The 18,380-nt window shown below is 62.1% G+C and overlaps 1 protein-coding gene across 8 annotated transcripts in view; it reads left to right on the plus strand.

The window, feature by feature from the left end:
- The first annotated feature begins 5,696 nt into the window (after positions 1 to 5,696).
- Positions 5,697 to 18,380, plus strand: part of BRD1 (bromodomain containing 1) — a 41,360-nt gene continuing 28,676 nt past the window's right edge. For 7 of the 8 annotated variants that reach the window (XR_014313949.1, XR_014313950.1, XM_082739465.1 and 4 more), the window contains exons 1-2: positions 5,903 to 6,035; positions 8,952 to 10,332. Coding sequence is in view for 6 of the 8 variants with exons in the window: in XM_082739465.1 (XP_082595591.1) it covers positions 8,966 to 10,332 (1,367 nt within the window). In the remaining 2 variants the exon portion in view is untranslated. Of the gene's footprint in view, positions 6,036 to 8,951; positions 10,333 to 18,380 lie in introns of all 8 variants that reach the window. The other variant, XM_082739464.1, reaches the window with a different exon arrangement.

Consider the following 18,380-nt stretch of genomic DNA (forward strand, 5'->3'; position numbering starts at 1 on the left):
TAAAATAACAGAAATGTATTGTCTCGTAGCTTAGAGGCCAAGACTCCCTCTGAAACCAGTAGGGCAGGATCCTCCCGTCTCCGCCTACCTCTGGCAGCTGTCAGGCTCGGCTTTCCCTGGACTAACAGCTGCATCCCTCCAATCTGCTTTGGTCCACACGGCTTTCTTGTGGCCTGTGCATCCGTGTCCAGATTTCCTTGGACACCGTCCTTGCATAAGGACCCACCCCAATGACCTCATCTGACCTTGACCATCTGTGAAGAGCCTACTTCCCCGTGAGAGCCAACTGACAGCTCCTGCGGGCGAGGATGTCAACATATCTTCTGGGGGACACGACTCAACACATAACAGGTGGGGAAGGCAACAGAAGAGAAATCTGGGGAGGACTGAAAACAGAAGTATTGGTACTGGCTGAAGACAAGCTTGCTCATTTAGATTAAAAACTGCTTAGTGGGGGTGCTTGGGGGCTCAGTGGGTTAAGCCTCTGCCTTCGGCTCAGGTCATGATCTCAGGGTCCTGGGATTGGGTCCCACATCGGGCTCTCTGCTCGGCAGGGAGCCTGCTTCCTCCTCTCTCTCTCTCTGCCTCTCTGCCTACTTGTGATCTCTGTCTGTCAAATAAATAAATAAAATCTTTAAAAAAAACCAAACTGGTTAGTGATCTACAGGGCCATTAAATGGCAACCTCTTCTAATCATAATTTTTTTTTCTTTACCAGACAAAAAATTTCTATCACTTACTACTGGACAAAATTCATGTGCATTGCTATCAGACAGGGATCACTTTATCTAGCTGTCTGTTTTCTGCAAGTTAAAGTCTACCCTTAATGGGTTGTAAAAAAGTCATAATCAATAGTAAATAGCGGTGAAACAGGCGCGGTCTTGAGAACATAAAAAATTCCCTCGGCAGGCGTGCTACACAACGTCCAGCCGCCCAGCAAAGCACACATCACCATCCCTTGACCTGTTCTTTTTTCTTAAAGATTTTATTTATTTGACAAAGAGAGATAGAGAGACAGGGAGAGTGTGAGCACGGTGGGGAGGAGCAGAGAGAGAGGGACAAGCAGACTCCTGAGCTGAGCATGGAGCCCAACACGGGGCTTGAGCTCATGACCCTGAGATCATGACCCCAGCTGAAATCAAGGGTTGGGAGATTAACCGAGCACTCCCTTCACCCATCGTTAAGTTTTGGAAACTCTTAACCGCTCCCTTTGATGATAAAGGATCTACAAAGGTTATTCTTGAACGCAGAAAGCTGAGTCTTCCCGTGTTTGGACCTGAGTCACTCACAGGTGCTGCAGAAGTGGTAATTAACCTGGGTGAGCCTCCCCATTGGGCTGGTGCATCCATGTCTCCTGGTGATCAAGTCCAGAAAATCACCCCGTTTGGAGATGTCGCCGTAAGGAATGTGGGGTCGAGTCTCTATTATGCCCCAGCTTTCTCTCGTTTGCTCTTCCAGTCCTAGGTTAGGAAACTGAACTAAAGTGATCTCCCTTGGATTTGCCTGCAGCACCTGCACAGCTGGGTAAGTCCCTGTCTTCTCAAGGACCACACACAGCTGGTCTTGCACAGCTCTTGCCTCCGTTACCACTTGTAGGACTCAGATCTGGCACACCACAGGACAGGAGCACGAGTTCGGTGGATCTGCGGGCTCTGTGGTCATGGATTCAACACAGATGCTACAACCCTTGTTCCTAAGAGTGGCTGGGTCACCCTGATGGAGTCTCACGTGTGACATCCACATGAGGTTGCGCAATTTCTCTAATTATATCCTGGTAAAAAAGAGGGCTGACTTCTATTGAAACTATGAAAACAACTAGGTTTCTATTAAAAGAGTCAGGAAAAATTATTTTTTCCTGAGTTCTGAAGTGAGAATACCATTTAAAGGACGTTGTGTTTGTGTATGTAGGCGCCATCGACTGTAGCAAAGGTTCAAGCTAGATCAGACACAAAGAAGAAGGATTTCATCGGACTCTTGCTAGAAAATAGACAAGAAAAGAACACCGCTGCCCTCTCCTTGCCTTCGTCAGGCTCTGTGCGTCCTAATGGAGACGGGGTAGGGGTGGTGGTTGAGGGTCTTGGGCCCACTTTCTGGCTGGCACAGCCCAACACACAGTGGAGACCGAGAGAGCTACCAGGTAAGTGCACAGAGGCTTTTTGTTGTTGGAAACGAGTTCTACGGAGAGAGAGGACAGAATGAAATCAGTTGGGGCGGAATCGGAGCTGTCAGTACGAACTCCAGCCTCGTGGACAGATGCGAAGCCGGGGATCCGGGGTGTGTGCACCTAGACTTCCGAGCTCACTCTGGTGGGCATAAATGCGACCGCACTTTATATCACTGTCTTGAGTTACTGCCATTCAGCATCATGTTTGGGACCCGGCCACAGGGCTCCAAGCGGGACCAAGTTTCTTCGTGTAAGCCGTTGTGTTCTCTTCTGCTGTACGATGTGCCTCGCTTTATTCATTTTATCTTCCAAAGACACTGAAGGTATTTCTTCCTCTCAGTATTTTATCATTAAAAGCAGTGCTGTCTTGAACACCGATGCACACGTCCCCGTGAATGAGTGGAGCTTTCTTGGGTGTATGTTCAGGCAGAGACTGGATCCAGGAGTAGGTATCGGCTTCACCCTAGAGCTGGGAATTGCAGCGCACGCGTGGCAGCCTGCATTCTCTCCAAGGGCCCGCCACTTTTCCCATACTGCATGCTTCTTCCTCTTAAAATGTGACTTTAACACTCATCTCCCCAGAGGGCAGAAGTGGGCGTCTCATCTCTCCAATCTGGACAGGCTTGGGCACAAGTGATGCTTTGTGACCGTCGGGGCCACAGCACGAGAAGTGATACAGTTTCTACCTGGTTCTCTGGGAACGTGGACACCATCCCCCTCTCCACAGCTGGAAACGGCCTACCGGCCCCATTAGGGCACCACCTTGCACGTGGGCCCTCCAGCCCGCAGTAGGGATACCCCAGGTGGTGCAGTGTGGAGTGGACGGGCTGCGCCTGCTGAATCCTGCCCAAATAGGACATCCCTGTGCGAAAGGAGCGGTCCTTGTTCCTGAGCTAGAGTTGTGCAGTAGCACGACACGTAGCCGTGGGTAACTGACGCGCAGGTCCGAGGTCACTGGGTAACGCCTTATTGTTTCCCAAGGTCACCGGACCACAGGCCACTCCAGCTGGCAGGGGCCGCGCCTATCTGTCATTGTTCCCGCCGGTCTTCCTTTCCTGTCGCCACGGGTTTGACTTGAAGATTTGTGTTCATGGGGTGTGATTGCAGTTTGCATTTCTAAAGTCACGGGTGAGCCTACGGGCTGCCACGTTCTCTGCAAGGAGCCTGCTTATGGGTTTGCCTATTACTCTATTTGCTGGCCTTTTCCTGCTGCGTCTGAGGGGGTCCTGGACACTAACCTCGCCGGCGAGGCCCAGGTGCCGCGAGCCTCTCGCGGTTCAGTTTTCTGTCCCCTCCTTGCGGTCTTAGAGGAGGGACAGGGTTAGGCACACACGGTCCCTCCTTCCGTCCTCCATCTGTGTGACACGTTCACATGCATTTGTTACACAAACGCTTGGGTTTCTTCCCGTCGTGTCGCATCATATCCCTTCTTCACCATGCGTGCGGCCGTCTGTTGATATCGCCCGTCTTTCCGCAGGTCAGTTTCCCCCCAACTTCCTTCTACCAGTTTGAAAACCCGCTACCAGGACGAGAACCTTCGTGCGCGTTCTTCCTGCTCTCACCTGCCCTTGCCCTACGCCGTGTCGGCTCATCTGGGACTTGCTCAGCTGTCGTGGGACCTTGTTTGCGGGCGTCCAGGTCTTCTCCGGGATACACCTGTCCCTCTGCCAGAGGCGTTCGGCATTTTCCTGGAGACTTTGGGTGTGGCAAACTGGGTTGTTTACAGACTGTGAAGACACCTTTCGTTTGCTGTCTCACGAATGAGTTTCTCTGTACACGGAATTCTTGAATTCTTAGAATTTTAATGGCCGGTTCTTTGCCAAGTAACGATCAGATTCGGTCTGATTAAAGAAAACCCTTCTTGGACGCCTGCGGGGCTCATTGGGTGGAGCCTCTGCCTTCGGCTCAGGTCATGATCGCAGGGTCCTGGGATCGAGCCCCACATCGGGCTCTCTGCTCAGTGGGGAGCCTGCTTCCTCCTCTCTCTGCCTGCCTCTCTGCCTGCTTGTGATCTCTGTCAAACAGAGAAGTAAAATCTTAAAAAAAAAAAAAGACCCTTCTTCTCTGAAGGCCTTTGAGCTCGTCTCTTTATCCTGGCGATTCCAGGATGTGGCTCTGACCTGGCTGTGTGAGCTCCTTCCTCACTCCTCCTGCATGACTCCGTCATGTGAGAAGCCCCCCCCCCCCACCTCTGGTCCTGGGAGAAGGGTTTCCGGGCTCTCACCTTCTTTTTCGGAGCCTCTTACTGTTGACCCTGTCCTGAGACACTCCACCTCGCTGCTCTGCGTCAGGTCTGCCCAAGGCCGAGGGAGGGATGCAGGCCCAGCTTGCTTGTCCTCTGCCACTGCGTGCCCTGGCGAGCCTGCATTCAGATCAGTGGGCATCTGTACGGCAGCTCCCGGGGCTGGGGCCCATGTGGTTGGGGTCCCAATGCTGGGCCTGCCTCGAGGGGGGCTGTGGCTGGAATCCTAGCCCACCCTCCAAACCTTCCCGTCTCAACCTGTGCATTGGGGGCAGGGAGACACAAGTGCCGGTCAGCAGAGGCTGGTGGGCTCCGGCTCCCACGGAGGACCCTGGTCAGGGCGGCCTGCTCCAAGTAAGGCCTTTGCTGGAGGGCCCCAGGCAGTGGGCTCTGCCCCGCCTGCCCGGATAAGGACAAGATCTTACCAGCTCAGAGGAACCCAACCTTTGCCCTGGGGGGAGGGGTGTCCTTTCTCTTCCTGAGGGCCTCTCCTGCTGCCTCCAGCGAGGGGGCCATGCCGGCTCCTTTCTCCCAGGGCCCAGCCCTCCTTCGTGGTCACTGTGCTAGCCAGGAACCCTCCAGGAAACCACAGAACCATCTAGGCTTCTCCCGGGGCACTGGGCTTCACTTCTCCCGAGCCAGCTCCCCTGACGGGCTGGCCTCCACCTTGGGAGTCCGCCTCCCTCCCCTGCCCAGTGTCCTGTAACTCCACTCGGGTTAGCCCTCTACCCTGGCTGGTGACCCAGTCCAGTCGCCCTCTCTGGCCCCCAGCCCCGCGTCCTGTTGCGCCCTCCGTCCCAATACCCCCTCCCTGCCCCACCCAGGGTCCGCACACACCCCCTCAGGCCCTCTGGACCAGGGCCTTGGCCAGACCAGGGTCCCCGCCCCGAGTTGAGGTCCCGGCCCTCCCCTTCAGGCCCTCCCCCAGGGTCCCGGCCCGTCGCCTGGGGGCCCCGACACCGCACAGAGGTCCCGGGTCCGGCCCTGTCCCTGAGGTCGCCGGCCCCCCCTCCGGTCCCCCCGGCGCCCCGGAGGCCCCCCGCCCAGGGTCCCGGCGCCCGCCTCGCCCGGCCCGGCCGCCCCTCCCTCGGCCCGGCCGCCCCGCCCCGCCCGCGGCCCCGCCCCGCCCCGGCCCCGCCCCTCCCGGCCGCGGCCCCTCCCCGGCGCGTCACGGCGGCCCCTCCCCGGCGCGTCACGGCGGCCCCTCCCCGGCCGCGTCACGGCGGTGGGCGGGGCGCGGGCACGCAGCGCGCGGGGCGGAGCGCTCGCCGCATTGTTTGCTCCGCCGGGGAGCGAGCGCCGCGCCGGCCCGGGCGTCCGAGCCTCCCGCGCCGCCGCCGCCGCCTCCGGCCGGGCCTGCCCGCGCCGCCCCTCCCCCGCCGGCCCGACCCCGCGCCGCCCGCCGCCGCCGCCCCGGAGAGCCCGAGCCCGCGCCCGCCGAGCCGAGCCGAGCCGAGCCGAGCCGAGCCGGGCCGGGCCGGGCCGGGCCGCGGCCGCCGACGGGAGCCCAGAGCGGGGCGACCCGGGCCTGCGCGGCCGTTGGCGGGGGAGCCGCGGGCGCCATTCGCGCCGCCTGGGCCGCGCCGGCCTCCGCGCCCGCCGCCGGGCTCCCGCGGCCGCGGCCCCGAAGGTGAGTGGGCGGGGGCCGGGCCGGGGCCGCGTCGGGGCCGCGTCGGGGCCGCGTCGGGGCCGCCTCGCCCGCCGCCGCCGCCCGCCGGCCTCTCGGGGGCTGGGCCGGCGCCATGTTTGGCGGCCGCGGCGGCGGCGCATTGTCCGCGGCGGGCGGGCGGCCTGAGGGCGGCGGCGGGCGGGGAGGCCGCGGGGAGGCCGCGGGGAGGCCGGGGCCGCGGGGCCGGGGTCGGGCGGCGGCGGGGCCGGAGGCCGCGGAGGGTCGGGGCGGCCGCGGGGGAGCCGGGGAGCCGCCGGGGCGCGGGGCGGTCGGGGCGGTCGGGGCCGGCGTCCGGGAGGCCGCGCTCGTCCCCGCTCGTCCCCGCCGGGCTCCGCTGTGCCGGCCGCGGCGGGGACCCGGGCGGGAAGGGCCGCGGGCGTCGGGGCCGGCGCGTCGGTGGCGCGCGAGCGGGTCGCGTTATGTAACCGCGTCGCCGCCCGCTTCTGCCGGGGCAGGAAACTCCCTGCGCTGCGGCCGGACTTTCAACGTGCCCAGCCCAGTGCCCTGCGCCGGCCTCGCGGCTCGGGCGCCCGGGCGGGCGGTGGGCGGGGGCGGCCGGGCCGGTGGGAGGACGCGGCGCTCCCGCTTTCCGGCCGAGCGCGGAGCCGCAGCCGCCGCAGGGCCCAGAGCCGTCCTGACCCCCGCCGAGCCCCGGAAGCGCCACGCCCATCCAGGTCGTCGGCACCCGCGGGGTCGGTCCGGGGCCCTGGGCGCGTCCGCGGGTCAGGCGGTCCTCGCACAGGCCCCTGCGCTGGGGACCGGCCTTGCTCCCACTGGCGGCGCTCAGACGTGGGGGAGCGGATGGGGCTGGGCCCAGGCCAGGCCGCGGCGGACTGCTTGGGGCCGGGAGCGACGGTGGGAGAGCGCGCTTCCTCTCCGCCCGGCTTCTCTGCCTGTCCGCCGCGGAGTCACTGCTGCCAGCGCTGGCTCAGGGTCCTTGCTGCCCACCTCCCCGGGGAGTCCTACTGCTCCAGGGAAGCGCCTGTGTGGACGCGGCCCGTCCAGTGCCGGTCAGTGGGCGTAGGGAGGCGAGGACCTGGGGCAGTCGCTCTGTGCTGCTCAGTGCCCTCTGTCCCGGTCCCAGCTTCGAGTCCAGATGACAGGCCTGCGGGGACCGGGAACTGTGAGGTGAACTTCTGGTGGACAGTGGTTAAAGACCCCCCCCCCCCCCCCAGAGAGTGTGGCTCTTGGAGGCCCGTTGTAGTTAGATGGGCTCGGTGCGGTGCCCAGAGGACAAGGTGAGGCGTTGGCTTTGAACCTGGGGAGTAACCATGTTGCTCCTGCACCACCTTGGTGGGGACACGTGAGGCCGTCCCCGGGTGCCCGAGGGTCCCCTCCTTGGAGGCTGTGGTGCTGACACCTCTCTCCACAAGGCATCGCTGGTGCAGGGCTGGCCGGCCGGTGGCTTCCGCCCGACCCCCACGGTCCAGGGCTGAGGGCGCCCCTGCGCAGGCCTGAGGCGCAGGTGCATGGGGTTTTGGCCGGCCACGGCATTTTCATCTTGTTTTTACAGGGAATTCCTAGAAGGTTTCAGCATAAAACAGGGATTTCTGTTTGACGATAGGAGAACAGTCTGAAGTCTCTGTCTTAAAGTGCATTTCGGGTCTTGCCTCTCAGGACTTTTCCCGTGCTTTCAGGGCTTTTCCCCAAGGCCAGCTGGCTTGCTGTGTGGCCGCGATCCAGCTCCTCGGGGTGACTGCAGAGCAGTGGGTCTGAGCCCCCGGCTTGGAAAGTCCTTTTGGAGGCCAGTCTCCTAGAAGTCGTCTTGCTTCCTGTCAGCAGAGTGCGGTGGTTCGGGGAGAGAAGTCAGAGGTCCTCGTTGTCATCCTACGGTGACCCCGGGCTTGGCGGCCGGCGGTCCAGGGTCTTCCTGTGAGGCAGGCTGAGAGCAGCCTCCGTTCCTGAGTTCGATGGTGGAGGTCTGAAAAGAGCGAACGCTCGTGAAGGTCTGTGGCCAGGCTGTCGGGCTCCTGAGCCACTGCTGGCAACCCCAGGGCGAGGGCTCTCCTCGGACGGCGGGGGGTGCCGCTCACTATTGGGGGCGAGCAGAGGTGCCCTCCGTGGCCCGTTGCACGTCGTCTGGGTGGACGTGATGAGGAGGGCACGGTGGGCGCTGCAGTCACGCCAGCAGTTGAGAAGTGCCCTTGGGGCAGCGAGGCCGGGTGGCTGGGCTGTGGGGGTTTCTGTGCGGTCACTGCTGAGGCCCTCTGGAAGGCGGGCTGGGCCTCCTGGGGATGAAGGGGGGCTCCTCTCTTTGGTTCTGGCATGGCTTAGTGGCCCTGGGCCTCACCTTGTGCGGAGGCCGTGTTGGTGGAGAGGGTGGACCGCTGTGGTCAGACTGCCGAGGCTTCTGGCTGCCGGCAGGGGTTTTGCACCAGGGCAGTAGGAGCCCTCTTGGGCAGCAGCAGGGCCGGGGGAGATCTGGTTAAGGGGCGTGTTGGCCCCGAGCGGGCAGCCACTGAGCGCGCTGCCCTTGCTGTCACGACCTCTGTGCCTGCTGGAGTCCAGCCCTGTGTGGGCTTTCCTGGGCTCAGAGCTGGGACCTCTCCTCAGGACGAATGCTGCGGTCATCTTGACGACCTGTTAGTGTGGTCTGGGAAGGTGACTGGCGAGCTATGGGAACCCCAGAGTGGCCTGGAGGGACTTGTGCCTCTCAAAGGCCTCTCCGTGCTCCTTGTGTCGTCTTGTCTAGGCGGTCTGTGACCTCCGATCACGAGTCCTGGGGTGCGTGGTTTTGGAAGCCTTGGAGCGATGTCAGCTGGGAGTTTCCTTCCGATGTAGTTTGAGTTGGTTGGTTCGCTCCGGCCGCGGTGTCTGGTGGTTTTTCTCGTCTCGGGTCTTCTGCAGGCAGTTAACGCCCCTGTGCCTCCGTTTCAGGGAGTCAGTACCAAATGAGGAGGAAAGGACGATGTCATCGCGGCGCTGCAGCGAGGCACCCTTCCTCCCCGTGCGGCACTAAGCACTCCCCCACGCGAGAGACCCTGACCTACGCGCAAGCCCAGAGGATGGTGGAGATCGAGATCGAGGGGCGCCTGCACAGGATCAGCATTTTCGATCCTCTGGAGGTCATCCTGGAGGACGACCTCACCGCCCAGGAGCTGAGCGAGTGCAACAGCAACAAGGAGAACAGGGAGAGGCCGCCGGCGTGCGCGCGCACCAAGCGCCACAAGAATAACCGGGTCAAGAAGAGGCATGAGGCCCTGCCCAGCGCCCACGGCCCGCTGGCGTCGGCCGGCGCGCTTCCTGAGCCCAAGGTGCGGATCGTGGAGTACAGCCCGCCCTCCGCCCCGCGGCGGCCCCCGGTGTACTACAAGTTCATCGAGAAGTCGGCGGAGGAGCTGGACAACGAGGTGGAGTACGACATGGACGAGGAGGACTACGCCTGGCTGGAGATCGTCAACGAGAAGCGGAAGGGCGACTGCGTCTCGGCCGTGTCGCAGAGCGTGTTTGAGTTCCTCATGGACCGCTTCGAGAAGGAGTCCTACTGCGAGAACCAGAAGCAGGGCGAGCAGCAGTCCCTGATCGACGAGGACGCCGTGTGCTGCATCTGCATGGACGGCGAGTGCCAGAACAGCAACGTGATTCTCTTCTGTGACATGTGCAACCTGGCGGTGCACCAGGAGTGCTACGGGGTGCCCTACATCCCCGAGGGCCAGTGGCTCTGCCGGCACTGCCTGCAGTCCCGGGCCCGGCCCGCCGACTGCGTGCTCTGCCCCAACAAGGGAGGTGCCTTCAAAAAGACGGACGACGACCGCTGGGGCCACGTGGTCTGTGCCCTGTGGATCCCGGAGGTCGGCTTTGCCAACACAGTGTTCATCGAGCCCATCGATGGCGTGAGGAACATCCCTCCGGCCAGGTGGAAACTGACCTGCTACCTCTGTAAGCAGAAGGGCGTGGGCGCCTGTATCCAGTGCCACAAGGCCAACTGCTACACCGCCTTCCACGTGACGTGCGCCCAGAGGGCCGGCCTCTACATGAAGATGGAGCCCGTGAAGGAGCTCACTGGCGGCGCCACGACCTTCTCCGTCAGAAAGACCGCTTACTGTGACGTCCACACGCCCCCGGGCTGCACCCGGAGGCCTCTGAACATTTACGGGGATGTCGAGATGAAAAACGGCGTCTGTCGAAAAGAGAGCTCCGTCAAAGCCGTCAGGTCCACGTCCAAAGTCAGGAAGAAAGCAAAAAAGGCCAAGAAGACCCCGAGTGAGCCCTGCGCGGCCCTGCCGCCCGTGTGTGCTCCCCACATCCCCCCGCAGAGGTGAGTGCCTGCAGGCGTGGGGTGCGGGACGGCGGGGCACCCCGGGACGGGGACGGGGGACCCCGGGACGGGGTGGGCGACCCCGGGACGGGGGCCGTCAGCTGGGGGCTCTCTGACGGACCTTCTCCCCTGAGCCGCGAGGACCTTAGAGCCCTAGCTTCCCGACTGCAGGAAGTTAGAGTCCGGGCCCTGATCCATCACCTTCGACACGATAAAAAGCTGTTCCTCGCTCCGCTCCGCTTCCAACTTTGGGAACCTTGGGGCATCTCAAGTATGACTTGTTGTAAAGTGAAGGGGCGGGGAAGTGACGAGTGGAGATCAGAGTGGGGCCGCCAGGAGCTTCGTACAGGGAGACGCCGCTCCCCCGTCTGGGTTTCCGCAGCCTCCCTTGTGCTGTGACTAGGGGTCCGCGTGGGGCTCTCCAGTGGACAGCAGGCCACCGCGGTGGGGGTGCGGCGCGGGGGCTCTGGAGGGCTCACGGTGCTGGGGGGGCCGCCGTGGGGAGTGTCCCAGGCCCAGTCCCCATGCGGCTGTGTCGGCTCCTGTCCCGGGACTTGTTTCTTCGTCCTTGCCTGTGGTCCAGTTACGGACTTGCTCTTTGCGTTTTGTTCAGCGTGTGGGTGGGTGACTTGGTGATGAGGGTGAGGGACTGGAGGCCCCCAGGCCTGGGGGCGGCTTTGCGGGTGGCGGGCACTTGGTCGTCGGGCACGGGGCTGGTGGGCGTCTGGTGGAGGAGACCGCATGGGGCGGCGAGGTGAGGGTGCAGACCGTCGCATGCGCCCGAGGGCAGCCTGGGCTTCCGTGCTGTGGCCTGGACGCCAGAAAGAGAACCTGCTCGTGTCCCAGACCGAGTGACAGACGCGGGGGACGTTTGGACTGCGGAGAAGGAAGACTTCCCTTAAATGTATCCAAGACTCGGTTTTTGTGTTGTTTTTGTGCGTGTGTGTGACGGGGAGGAGCGTGTGTGATGAGGCAGGCGGCTCGGTCCTCACCGTCACGCCTGGGTTAGGGTCACCGGCCGGGTTGTGAGGGGTCGTGTGCGGTGCCCGTTGGAGCGCTCTCTTCTCCCGAGGGAGCAGGCGCTTAGTGTCTCTTAAGAATTAGAAGTAGGGGCTCCCGGGGGCTCAGTCAGTTGAGTGTCCGACTCCTGATGTCGGCTCAGGTCATGATCTCAGGGTCCTGGGATCGAGCCCCGCAGCAGACCCCACGCTCAGCGGGGCGCCTGCTTCCTTCCCCGTCCCTCCCACTGTGCACGCGATCTCTTTCCCGCTCTGAGATAAGGAAATCTTTTAAAAAAACACGAGAAGTGTGACTTTTCCCAGACTGAAATTTTGCTCATACTCGTTGCAGAATCAGTAAATTCAGACAGAAGCGGATAAAAGTGCTTGTCCCTCATATCCAGGTGAAAACCAGTGTCTGCGAACCAGTCTGCCAGACTTCTTAAAAGGTAGTTTTACTTGCGTTTCTGCCTTGGGCCAGAAAGTGTGAGATTTGCATCAAGAGCTTCGGCTGAAGAGCCCTAAAAACTTCAGCTTTACGGTGGTCGAGGTAAATGAAAGGGAGAAAATGCGACCTGAAAAATGGAGGAGCCGGAAGTCCACGGTGCTGGCCCCTCGTGCCCGGCGCGGGGAGCTGACGTGCTCCTTCCGAGGCTGCTGACGAGGGGCTGCGCGGGGGCTGCTGGGCCATTCGCAGGAGAAAGCATTCCCAGCGGGAGAACCTGGGCGCCCGCAGGTCTCAGGTGACCGGGCCTGACGGAGGAGACACCCACACTTTGGACTGAAGCGTTGCACAGCAGGTCATGTAGCTGAAGTGTGGCCCGGAGCTGTCGCCTGGCCCGTGTTGGGTTTTCTTCTTCTAGTTGAGCAGTAGCCCGTCGCTGCACGTGGGAGCAGAGATCGAAGATGGACCTGGGTTAGGGCCTGGGGCCGTGCCGTCCGGCTTGCCCAGACTTCGGGAGATCTTGATGTTTTGGGCCGCCTTGGAAGATCTCCCGGCCACCCTCAGCTGGTGGTCATCTTTGGTCGGACCGCTCTGGGGGCTGACAGGGCCGGTGCTGGGGTGGCCCGGGCTGTCCAGCCACGGCTCTTACTATCCTGAAGCCGCGGCCCGAGGTGTGGCTGGTCTGGCGGCCTCGTTCCCGGGGGGCTGCAGGGGCTGCCGGTGGAGGTGGATGGGTGCAGTACCGGGCTCTGCCTTGGCGGGGTCATCGTCTGCCTCTGAGGGTCCCCCTGCCGGTGTGGCCGCGGACACAGTGACCGAGGGTTGTTCCGAGGTCTGCGTCAGGCCCATCCTTGTCTGTCTTGTCTCCGTCACGGGCGTCACGGGCTTTCGTGAGAGTGTGTCTCACTCGGCAGCAGGACGAAGCCGCAGGAGGGAGCAGAGTCTAGAGAGGAGATCGCATCCTCCCTCTCTGCTGGGCTTCCCAAGAACAACCAACACTTTGTACCGCCACAAGCATTCCTCGGTTCGCAGGGGTGCCTTTCCCTCGAGTAGCTGCTCTTCTCTGCGAGTCTTCTCTGGTTCCTCATCTTCCACGCTGCTTTTTTAGGGGGAGGGACCAGTCGAGGTGGGCACTGGAGAGGGGGACAGGCCAGAAGGAGGACTCAGCAAGCTGTGGCGTCTGGTTTCCCGGTAGTCCCGGAGTTTTCCCCGAGCGCTCGCCTTTGTCGTACTTGGCGGGGGCGGCTCTTTCCTTGTGGAGGAGATTGGCCTCTAACGAGCAGAGGCTGATGTGCTTTGTTGGCCTTGATACCAGCCTGGTCCTCTCGGCCACTTGGGTCATTTATGTGGGGGTGGCTCAGGGCACGTGCACGCCTGGTAAGTTGTTAATGACGAGCTGGAGGGTCGGGTCCACAGCTCCGTCAACTCCGGGGCATCGCTGGTCGGTGCCCGCCCTCTGCAGACGCCAGGTGAGGACAGGCGCGGGAGACACTTGACGGAGAAAGTTTATGCTTCTTGAACATAAGTGTGAACATAAGTGTGAACATAAGTGTGAACATAAGTGTGAACAGGGTGAGCTTGAGCTTTGTACGTCTTTTTTGCCGTGTTTCTGGAAGTTAATTTGACTGTAATTGAGAAAAGTTCTGTAGGGCCGTGTAGGGCGCTGGCATAGCCCTTCCGGGAGGTGGGGGCTCTAGCCCCCCCCAGGGCTGCTGGTCCCCCAGGGCTGCCTGGCCCGCTGTGTGCCACCCTCGGTGTGGGGCCACAGGCAGGCGTGGCCCCCTGCCGGCGTTGGGGTCCTCAGGAAAGGGCCTGTGCAGGGTCTAAAGAAGCGGCTACTCTGGAAAGAAGCATTAAAAACCAAACTGAAGGGGCGTCTGGGGGGCTCAGTGGGTTAAAGCCTCTGCCTTCAGCTCAGGTCATGGTCCCAGGGTCTGGGATCGAGCCCTGCATCGGGCTCTCTGCTCAGCGGGGAGCCTGCTTCCCCTGTCCCTCTGCCTGCCTCTCTGCCTGCTTGTGATCTCTGTCTGTCAGATAAATAAAAAATAAATAAAATCTTAAAAAAAAAATCAAAAAGTAAAACCTGCAGGTTGTGCGTTTTGTGGCCTGTGGTAAAGCAAGGTGCTCGTGTTTGCCTCTGGCCACTGGGAAAGCACCGATGTGGGCCTCCCGAGTGCTCTGGGAATGTTCTCCTTCCCACCTGCCCTGATCTCCGTCTGAATTCAGACTGGGGGCGGGGCGTGTCCTCCTGGGAGGGTGCTCCCCAGCCTGTGGCTTCTCTGGCAGCCTGGGGTGGGGCTGTGCCATGCCGCCGGCTGTCTTACCTGGAGGCCGGGGGAGGGGGCGCAGGGTGCCTTGGGTCTGGTGAGCAGGTTTGTTTGGACCAGGGAGCTGCAGTGAAGGGGAGGCGCTGGGGAAGGACCTGGTCAAGGCGTGTGGGCCGGCGGTCTCCTCCCGGAGTCTTGTGAGTGTGGTGCTGTGGGCCGTGGGCCACGGTCCTTCAAGCGTCAGGACAGCTTGGCCTGTGCCCTGTGCAGCCCCTCCCACGCTCGGCCCCTCCCAGGGTGCTCTGGGTGCTGGTGCTCCCCGCAGGGAGCCGCTGTGCTCCCCACACTGGTGTCCTCGCCCTCCCACTGGGTCTGGGTCTCCACCCAGGATCCACGGCGCTCCGTCCACGGAAAGAACGTGCCGGAGAAGAAAATTTTGTCATTTCTGTTCATACTCATTCTGTTGTTGGCAGAAATAGGATCGGGACTTGGTCTAGGTTTTCTGTAATACTGGCAGTGGGTAGTTGCTGCTCTGTCTCCCGACCGCCCCAGCCTGGGTGTCCCCTGGGCTGATCAGGGGCCAGATGTGTGCGGGGCACTTGGAGTCCACACCTGCACGCCGCGGCGGACGGACAGACAGTGTTGAGTGCCGAGGGAGGTTTCAGGAGGCCCTCCACAGGCCCAGGTGCGGATCACATCGGGTTGAGGGTAGTTATTTCAATTTTTTATTGAAATTGGAAATGCGGAAATAACTCTAAATTTATAAAATATTGCAAAAATAAGGAGCGAGACCCCCAAATCTTCTTATTTGAGCCATCGTTTATTGGACAGAGAGAGACACGGCGAGAGAGGGAGCACAAGCAGGGGGAGCGGGAGAGGGAGAAGCAGGCCTCCCGCGGAGCAGGGAGCCCGAAGTGAGGCTCGATCTCAGGGTCTGGGATCATGACCTGAGCCGAAGGCAGACGCTTAACGACTGAGCCACCCAGGTGCCCCCTCGGAGCCACGTCTTTCTAAGGTGCCTCCCATTGCCCGGCACAGAGAAGGCCCCGTGTGCCCACACGTCCCGTAATGGGACTGAGCTCGGGGTGAGCCGCAGCGAGGCCGGGCCAGCACTCAGGACCGGTCCTGGAAGGTGAGCCTGCTGGGATCTGGGTGCTTCCCAAGCTGCTCCCTGGTGGGCTGGGTTTGGAGAAGGCAGCCCTCCGCCTCTGCAGAGCGAGCCTTGTTCTGGGTTCGCCTGGTGTCCGCAGACCTGCCAGTGTCCCTCGCCCGGACGGAGTGACAGCCCCTGCTCCCTGGTGACCACGGTGTTGCTGGCGCCCCCGCGGAAGGTTTCTGCGCTTGTGTTCTTCCGATGTCCGGCCCACGGTCTGGGAGAAGGAGGCCAGGCAGCCCCTGGCTCCTCTTCACCGCGGCCACAGGTCCCACCTGTGGGTTCTCTGCCCCCACCCCGGGTTCTCCTCCATGGGATCCTTCCCTTCTGCTCTGCTTGTGCTTTGCAGCGGGACCTGGACATGTGGCTGGGGAGTGTCGGGTGGCCCAGCAGGCTGTCACCGTGGACCTGACCTTGGGGAACTTGGCTCATGGGTAGCTTGCTGCAGACGGCCACCTCGCCTTGGGTGTGATGCGCCCCGGCCACCTCCGGCTTTGGTGACGGGAAATCCTACGAAGGGGGGAGGGCAGACTGGACCGGAGGGTCTCTGGGAGCCGCGTCTGCAGAACCACTTTCCTCCCAAGGCAGATTCTGGCTTTGTCTGGTTGGAGGGGTTGGATTTCATTCTTGCCCCCCCGACTTCCGTCTGACCTCTGAGCTGGTCCAGAAGTGAGCTGTCCCTGTTGGAAAGACTCAGGACAGTTGAAAAGGTGGTGCAAAGGGAGGGTGGGGTCTGAGGTGCGGCTCCGCAGGGGCGATGCCGGCTTGTCCCGAGCACGTCCTTGCAGTGGCCGTGCACACGTGTAGGGAAAATAATTTTTTAATGGCATTTTTTTTTCCGTTTCCCAGGGTTTTTATATAAAAAGTTTTAAAATGGAAAACTAGAGACTAACACAGGCGTTTGTCGCTTTTTGTTTGTTTTAAAGAAACGACAGGAAAGGAGCGCTCCCAAAGTCCCTTTCGGGCCCTCCAGTCCGCTTAGCCCAGCCCTCGCAGCGGCCCCTGGTGAATGGCGGTGTGCTCATCCAGTCCCTGCTCTGGCGTGCCGCGCTTGGGCACAGGGTCTGCTGCTGCTTGTGCGCTGACCTTGAGGACCACGCTGTCACGTGTCGCGGCTTCCGGCGTTGCCGTGGGTCTGGAGGTGGGCGGCCAGACGACGCTGCTGCTCACGTGGGAGTTCCTGGCTCGCTGCAGAGCTGGGCGTCGCTGGGGACTGGCGCGGTGCTCTCGGCACGAGCCGGTGTCTCTTCGTGGCCACCTCGGGCGCGAGTGGTGGCGTGCATGTCCCTGTGGCTGAGGAGGCCTCTGCCTCGCATGTGCGTGGCCAGGTGCTTCGGCTGTGCACGTCGCGTGCGTCCCTTCCCCTCGGCTTCGCGTCACGTTAGTCCTTGTGTCTGCGGGCTCTTCAGCTTCGGAGGTCTGGAGCCCCGTCCGAGCGGCACGGCACTCGGAGGTCTCCCTTGCCTGTCCCTTCCTTTCTGTCCTCCTCATTCCGTCCAGGAGCACGTTGGTAGAGACCAGGTAAGAGCGTCTTCTTTTAAGGTTTTATTTATTTGAGAGACAGTGAGAGAGAGAGAGAGAGAGAGAGAGCACAAGCCGGGGGAGGAGGGGGGGGAGGCAGACTCGCCACTGAACAGGGCGCCTGGTGCCGGGCTCGATCCCAGGACCCTAAGATCACGACCTGAGCCACCCGCACCCCTGAGAACAGGTGCGAACTCTGGAGAACACATCGTAGTGCGGCGGCGTCTGATGCAGGGGACTCTTCTTCTTAGCGTCTTTTCCTGTGTGGTGCTGCGGCCTGGGTCTGAGGCCGCCTCCCTCCCCCTGCGCCGAGGTCCTGCCGCTCCCTTGTATTCCCCCCGCAGCCCGAAGCCCTCCTGCCTGGTTCTGTGTCTTCCCCCCGTGGTCGGTCAGCGGGCCGGCTCCGACCCGCGGCTTCCAGCGCCCACGCCTTGTCCCTGTACCCGTCGTCGCCTTGCGTGACACGCATGCATGCAGTGTCCCTGCGGAGTCCCTGTCTGCGTGGTTGGGTCGCCGTCCCCACGTGCATTCCCAGGCCTGCTTCTTGTGATGGCCGTGTCCCTGCGGGAAGCCGGGAGTCTGTGCACAGGGGCTGCGCGAGCACGAGTGGGCCTGCCTTGCTGCTCACGGGGCGCCGCTTCCACGTCCCCCGAGGGTTCCTGGGGATCTCATGGAGTGTTGTGAGTAGCGTGGTTTTCGGGGTAGTTTTGTGTTGTTGTTGTTAAGATGGATACAATGTGTTGTAGTTCACTAGGTCATTTCTGGGGACAGTCCGTGAGGGAATGATGGTGTGGGCGGCTGCAAGTCCCTTCTCCGTCTCCGTCCAGGCTCGCTGCAGGCCAGGACCGCCGGCCCCGCAGCGGGTTGATGGGGCGGGAGCCGACAGCTTTGCCTCAGTCCTGGCACTTTCCAAGAGTTTTGCCTTTTACTGCCCATGGGCGTGCGTTTGCTCTGCCCGCTGGTCGGTGCCTGCGGTGTCTTGGTCCGATGACCCTTCGTTTCCCTGAAGGCCTCAGGACGTTCTTCGGAAAGCTTCAGACGGCCTTCCCGTCGGCGTCCGTCCCCTGGGCCTCGGTGCCAGCGGGCCCTCGGGGTCTGCCGGCCGTGTCTTGGCTGTGTGGCCTCCTTGCACAGGCCACCCCGGCACAGGCCGCCGTTCCCCGAAGTGTCCCCGGCCTGGGCGCGGAGGCCTCGGTCACTTGTAGAATCCGTGTCCCTCACATCCGTGTCTTCACGCACCTGGGGACGAGTCTCTGGTGAGGAGCGAGTGCGGTTGGGTGTTCGGGGGTGACCGCCTTCTCTCGCTCCCGGAGTGAGTTCCCCGCTCGCTCCCGCAGCCCCAGCAGGTCCCTCCGGCGCGGTTCTTGCCCAGCCGTGGGGCCGTCCTGTCGGGCTTCTTGACAGACCTTCTGGGAACTTGGAATCCTGTGCAGTCCGCCGACCCCTTTGGTCACCTCCGAGTTTGTGCACCTGCTCCTCTCGTCCTTGTCCAGCTACCGCGCACCGCGGGTGTCGCTGCGGGAATCCCTCGGCCGCCGCTCAGTCGCGTCTCTGCTTTTCTCCCGCCGGGAAGGCGGTGCGCACCCGTCCTTAAATCCTCCTCTCTTTCCCATCGGCAAGAACGTCCTCGCTCAGGGCGCCGGGGGGCTCAGTGGGTTAAAGCC

The sequence above is a fragment of the Mustela nivalis genome (assembly GCF_964662115.1).
Source record: "Mustela nivalis genome assembly, chromosome: 7".
Taxonomy (NCBI): Eukaryota; Metazoa; Chordata; class Mammalia; order Carnivora; family Mustelidae; genus Mustela; species Mustela nivalis.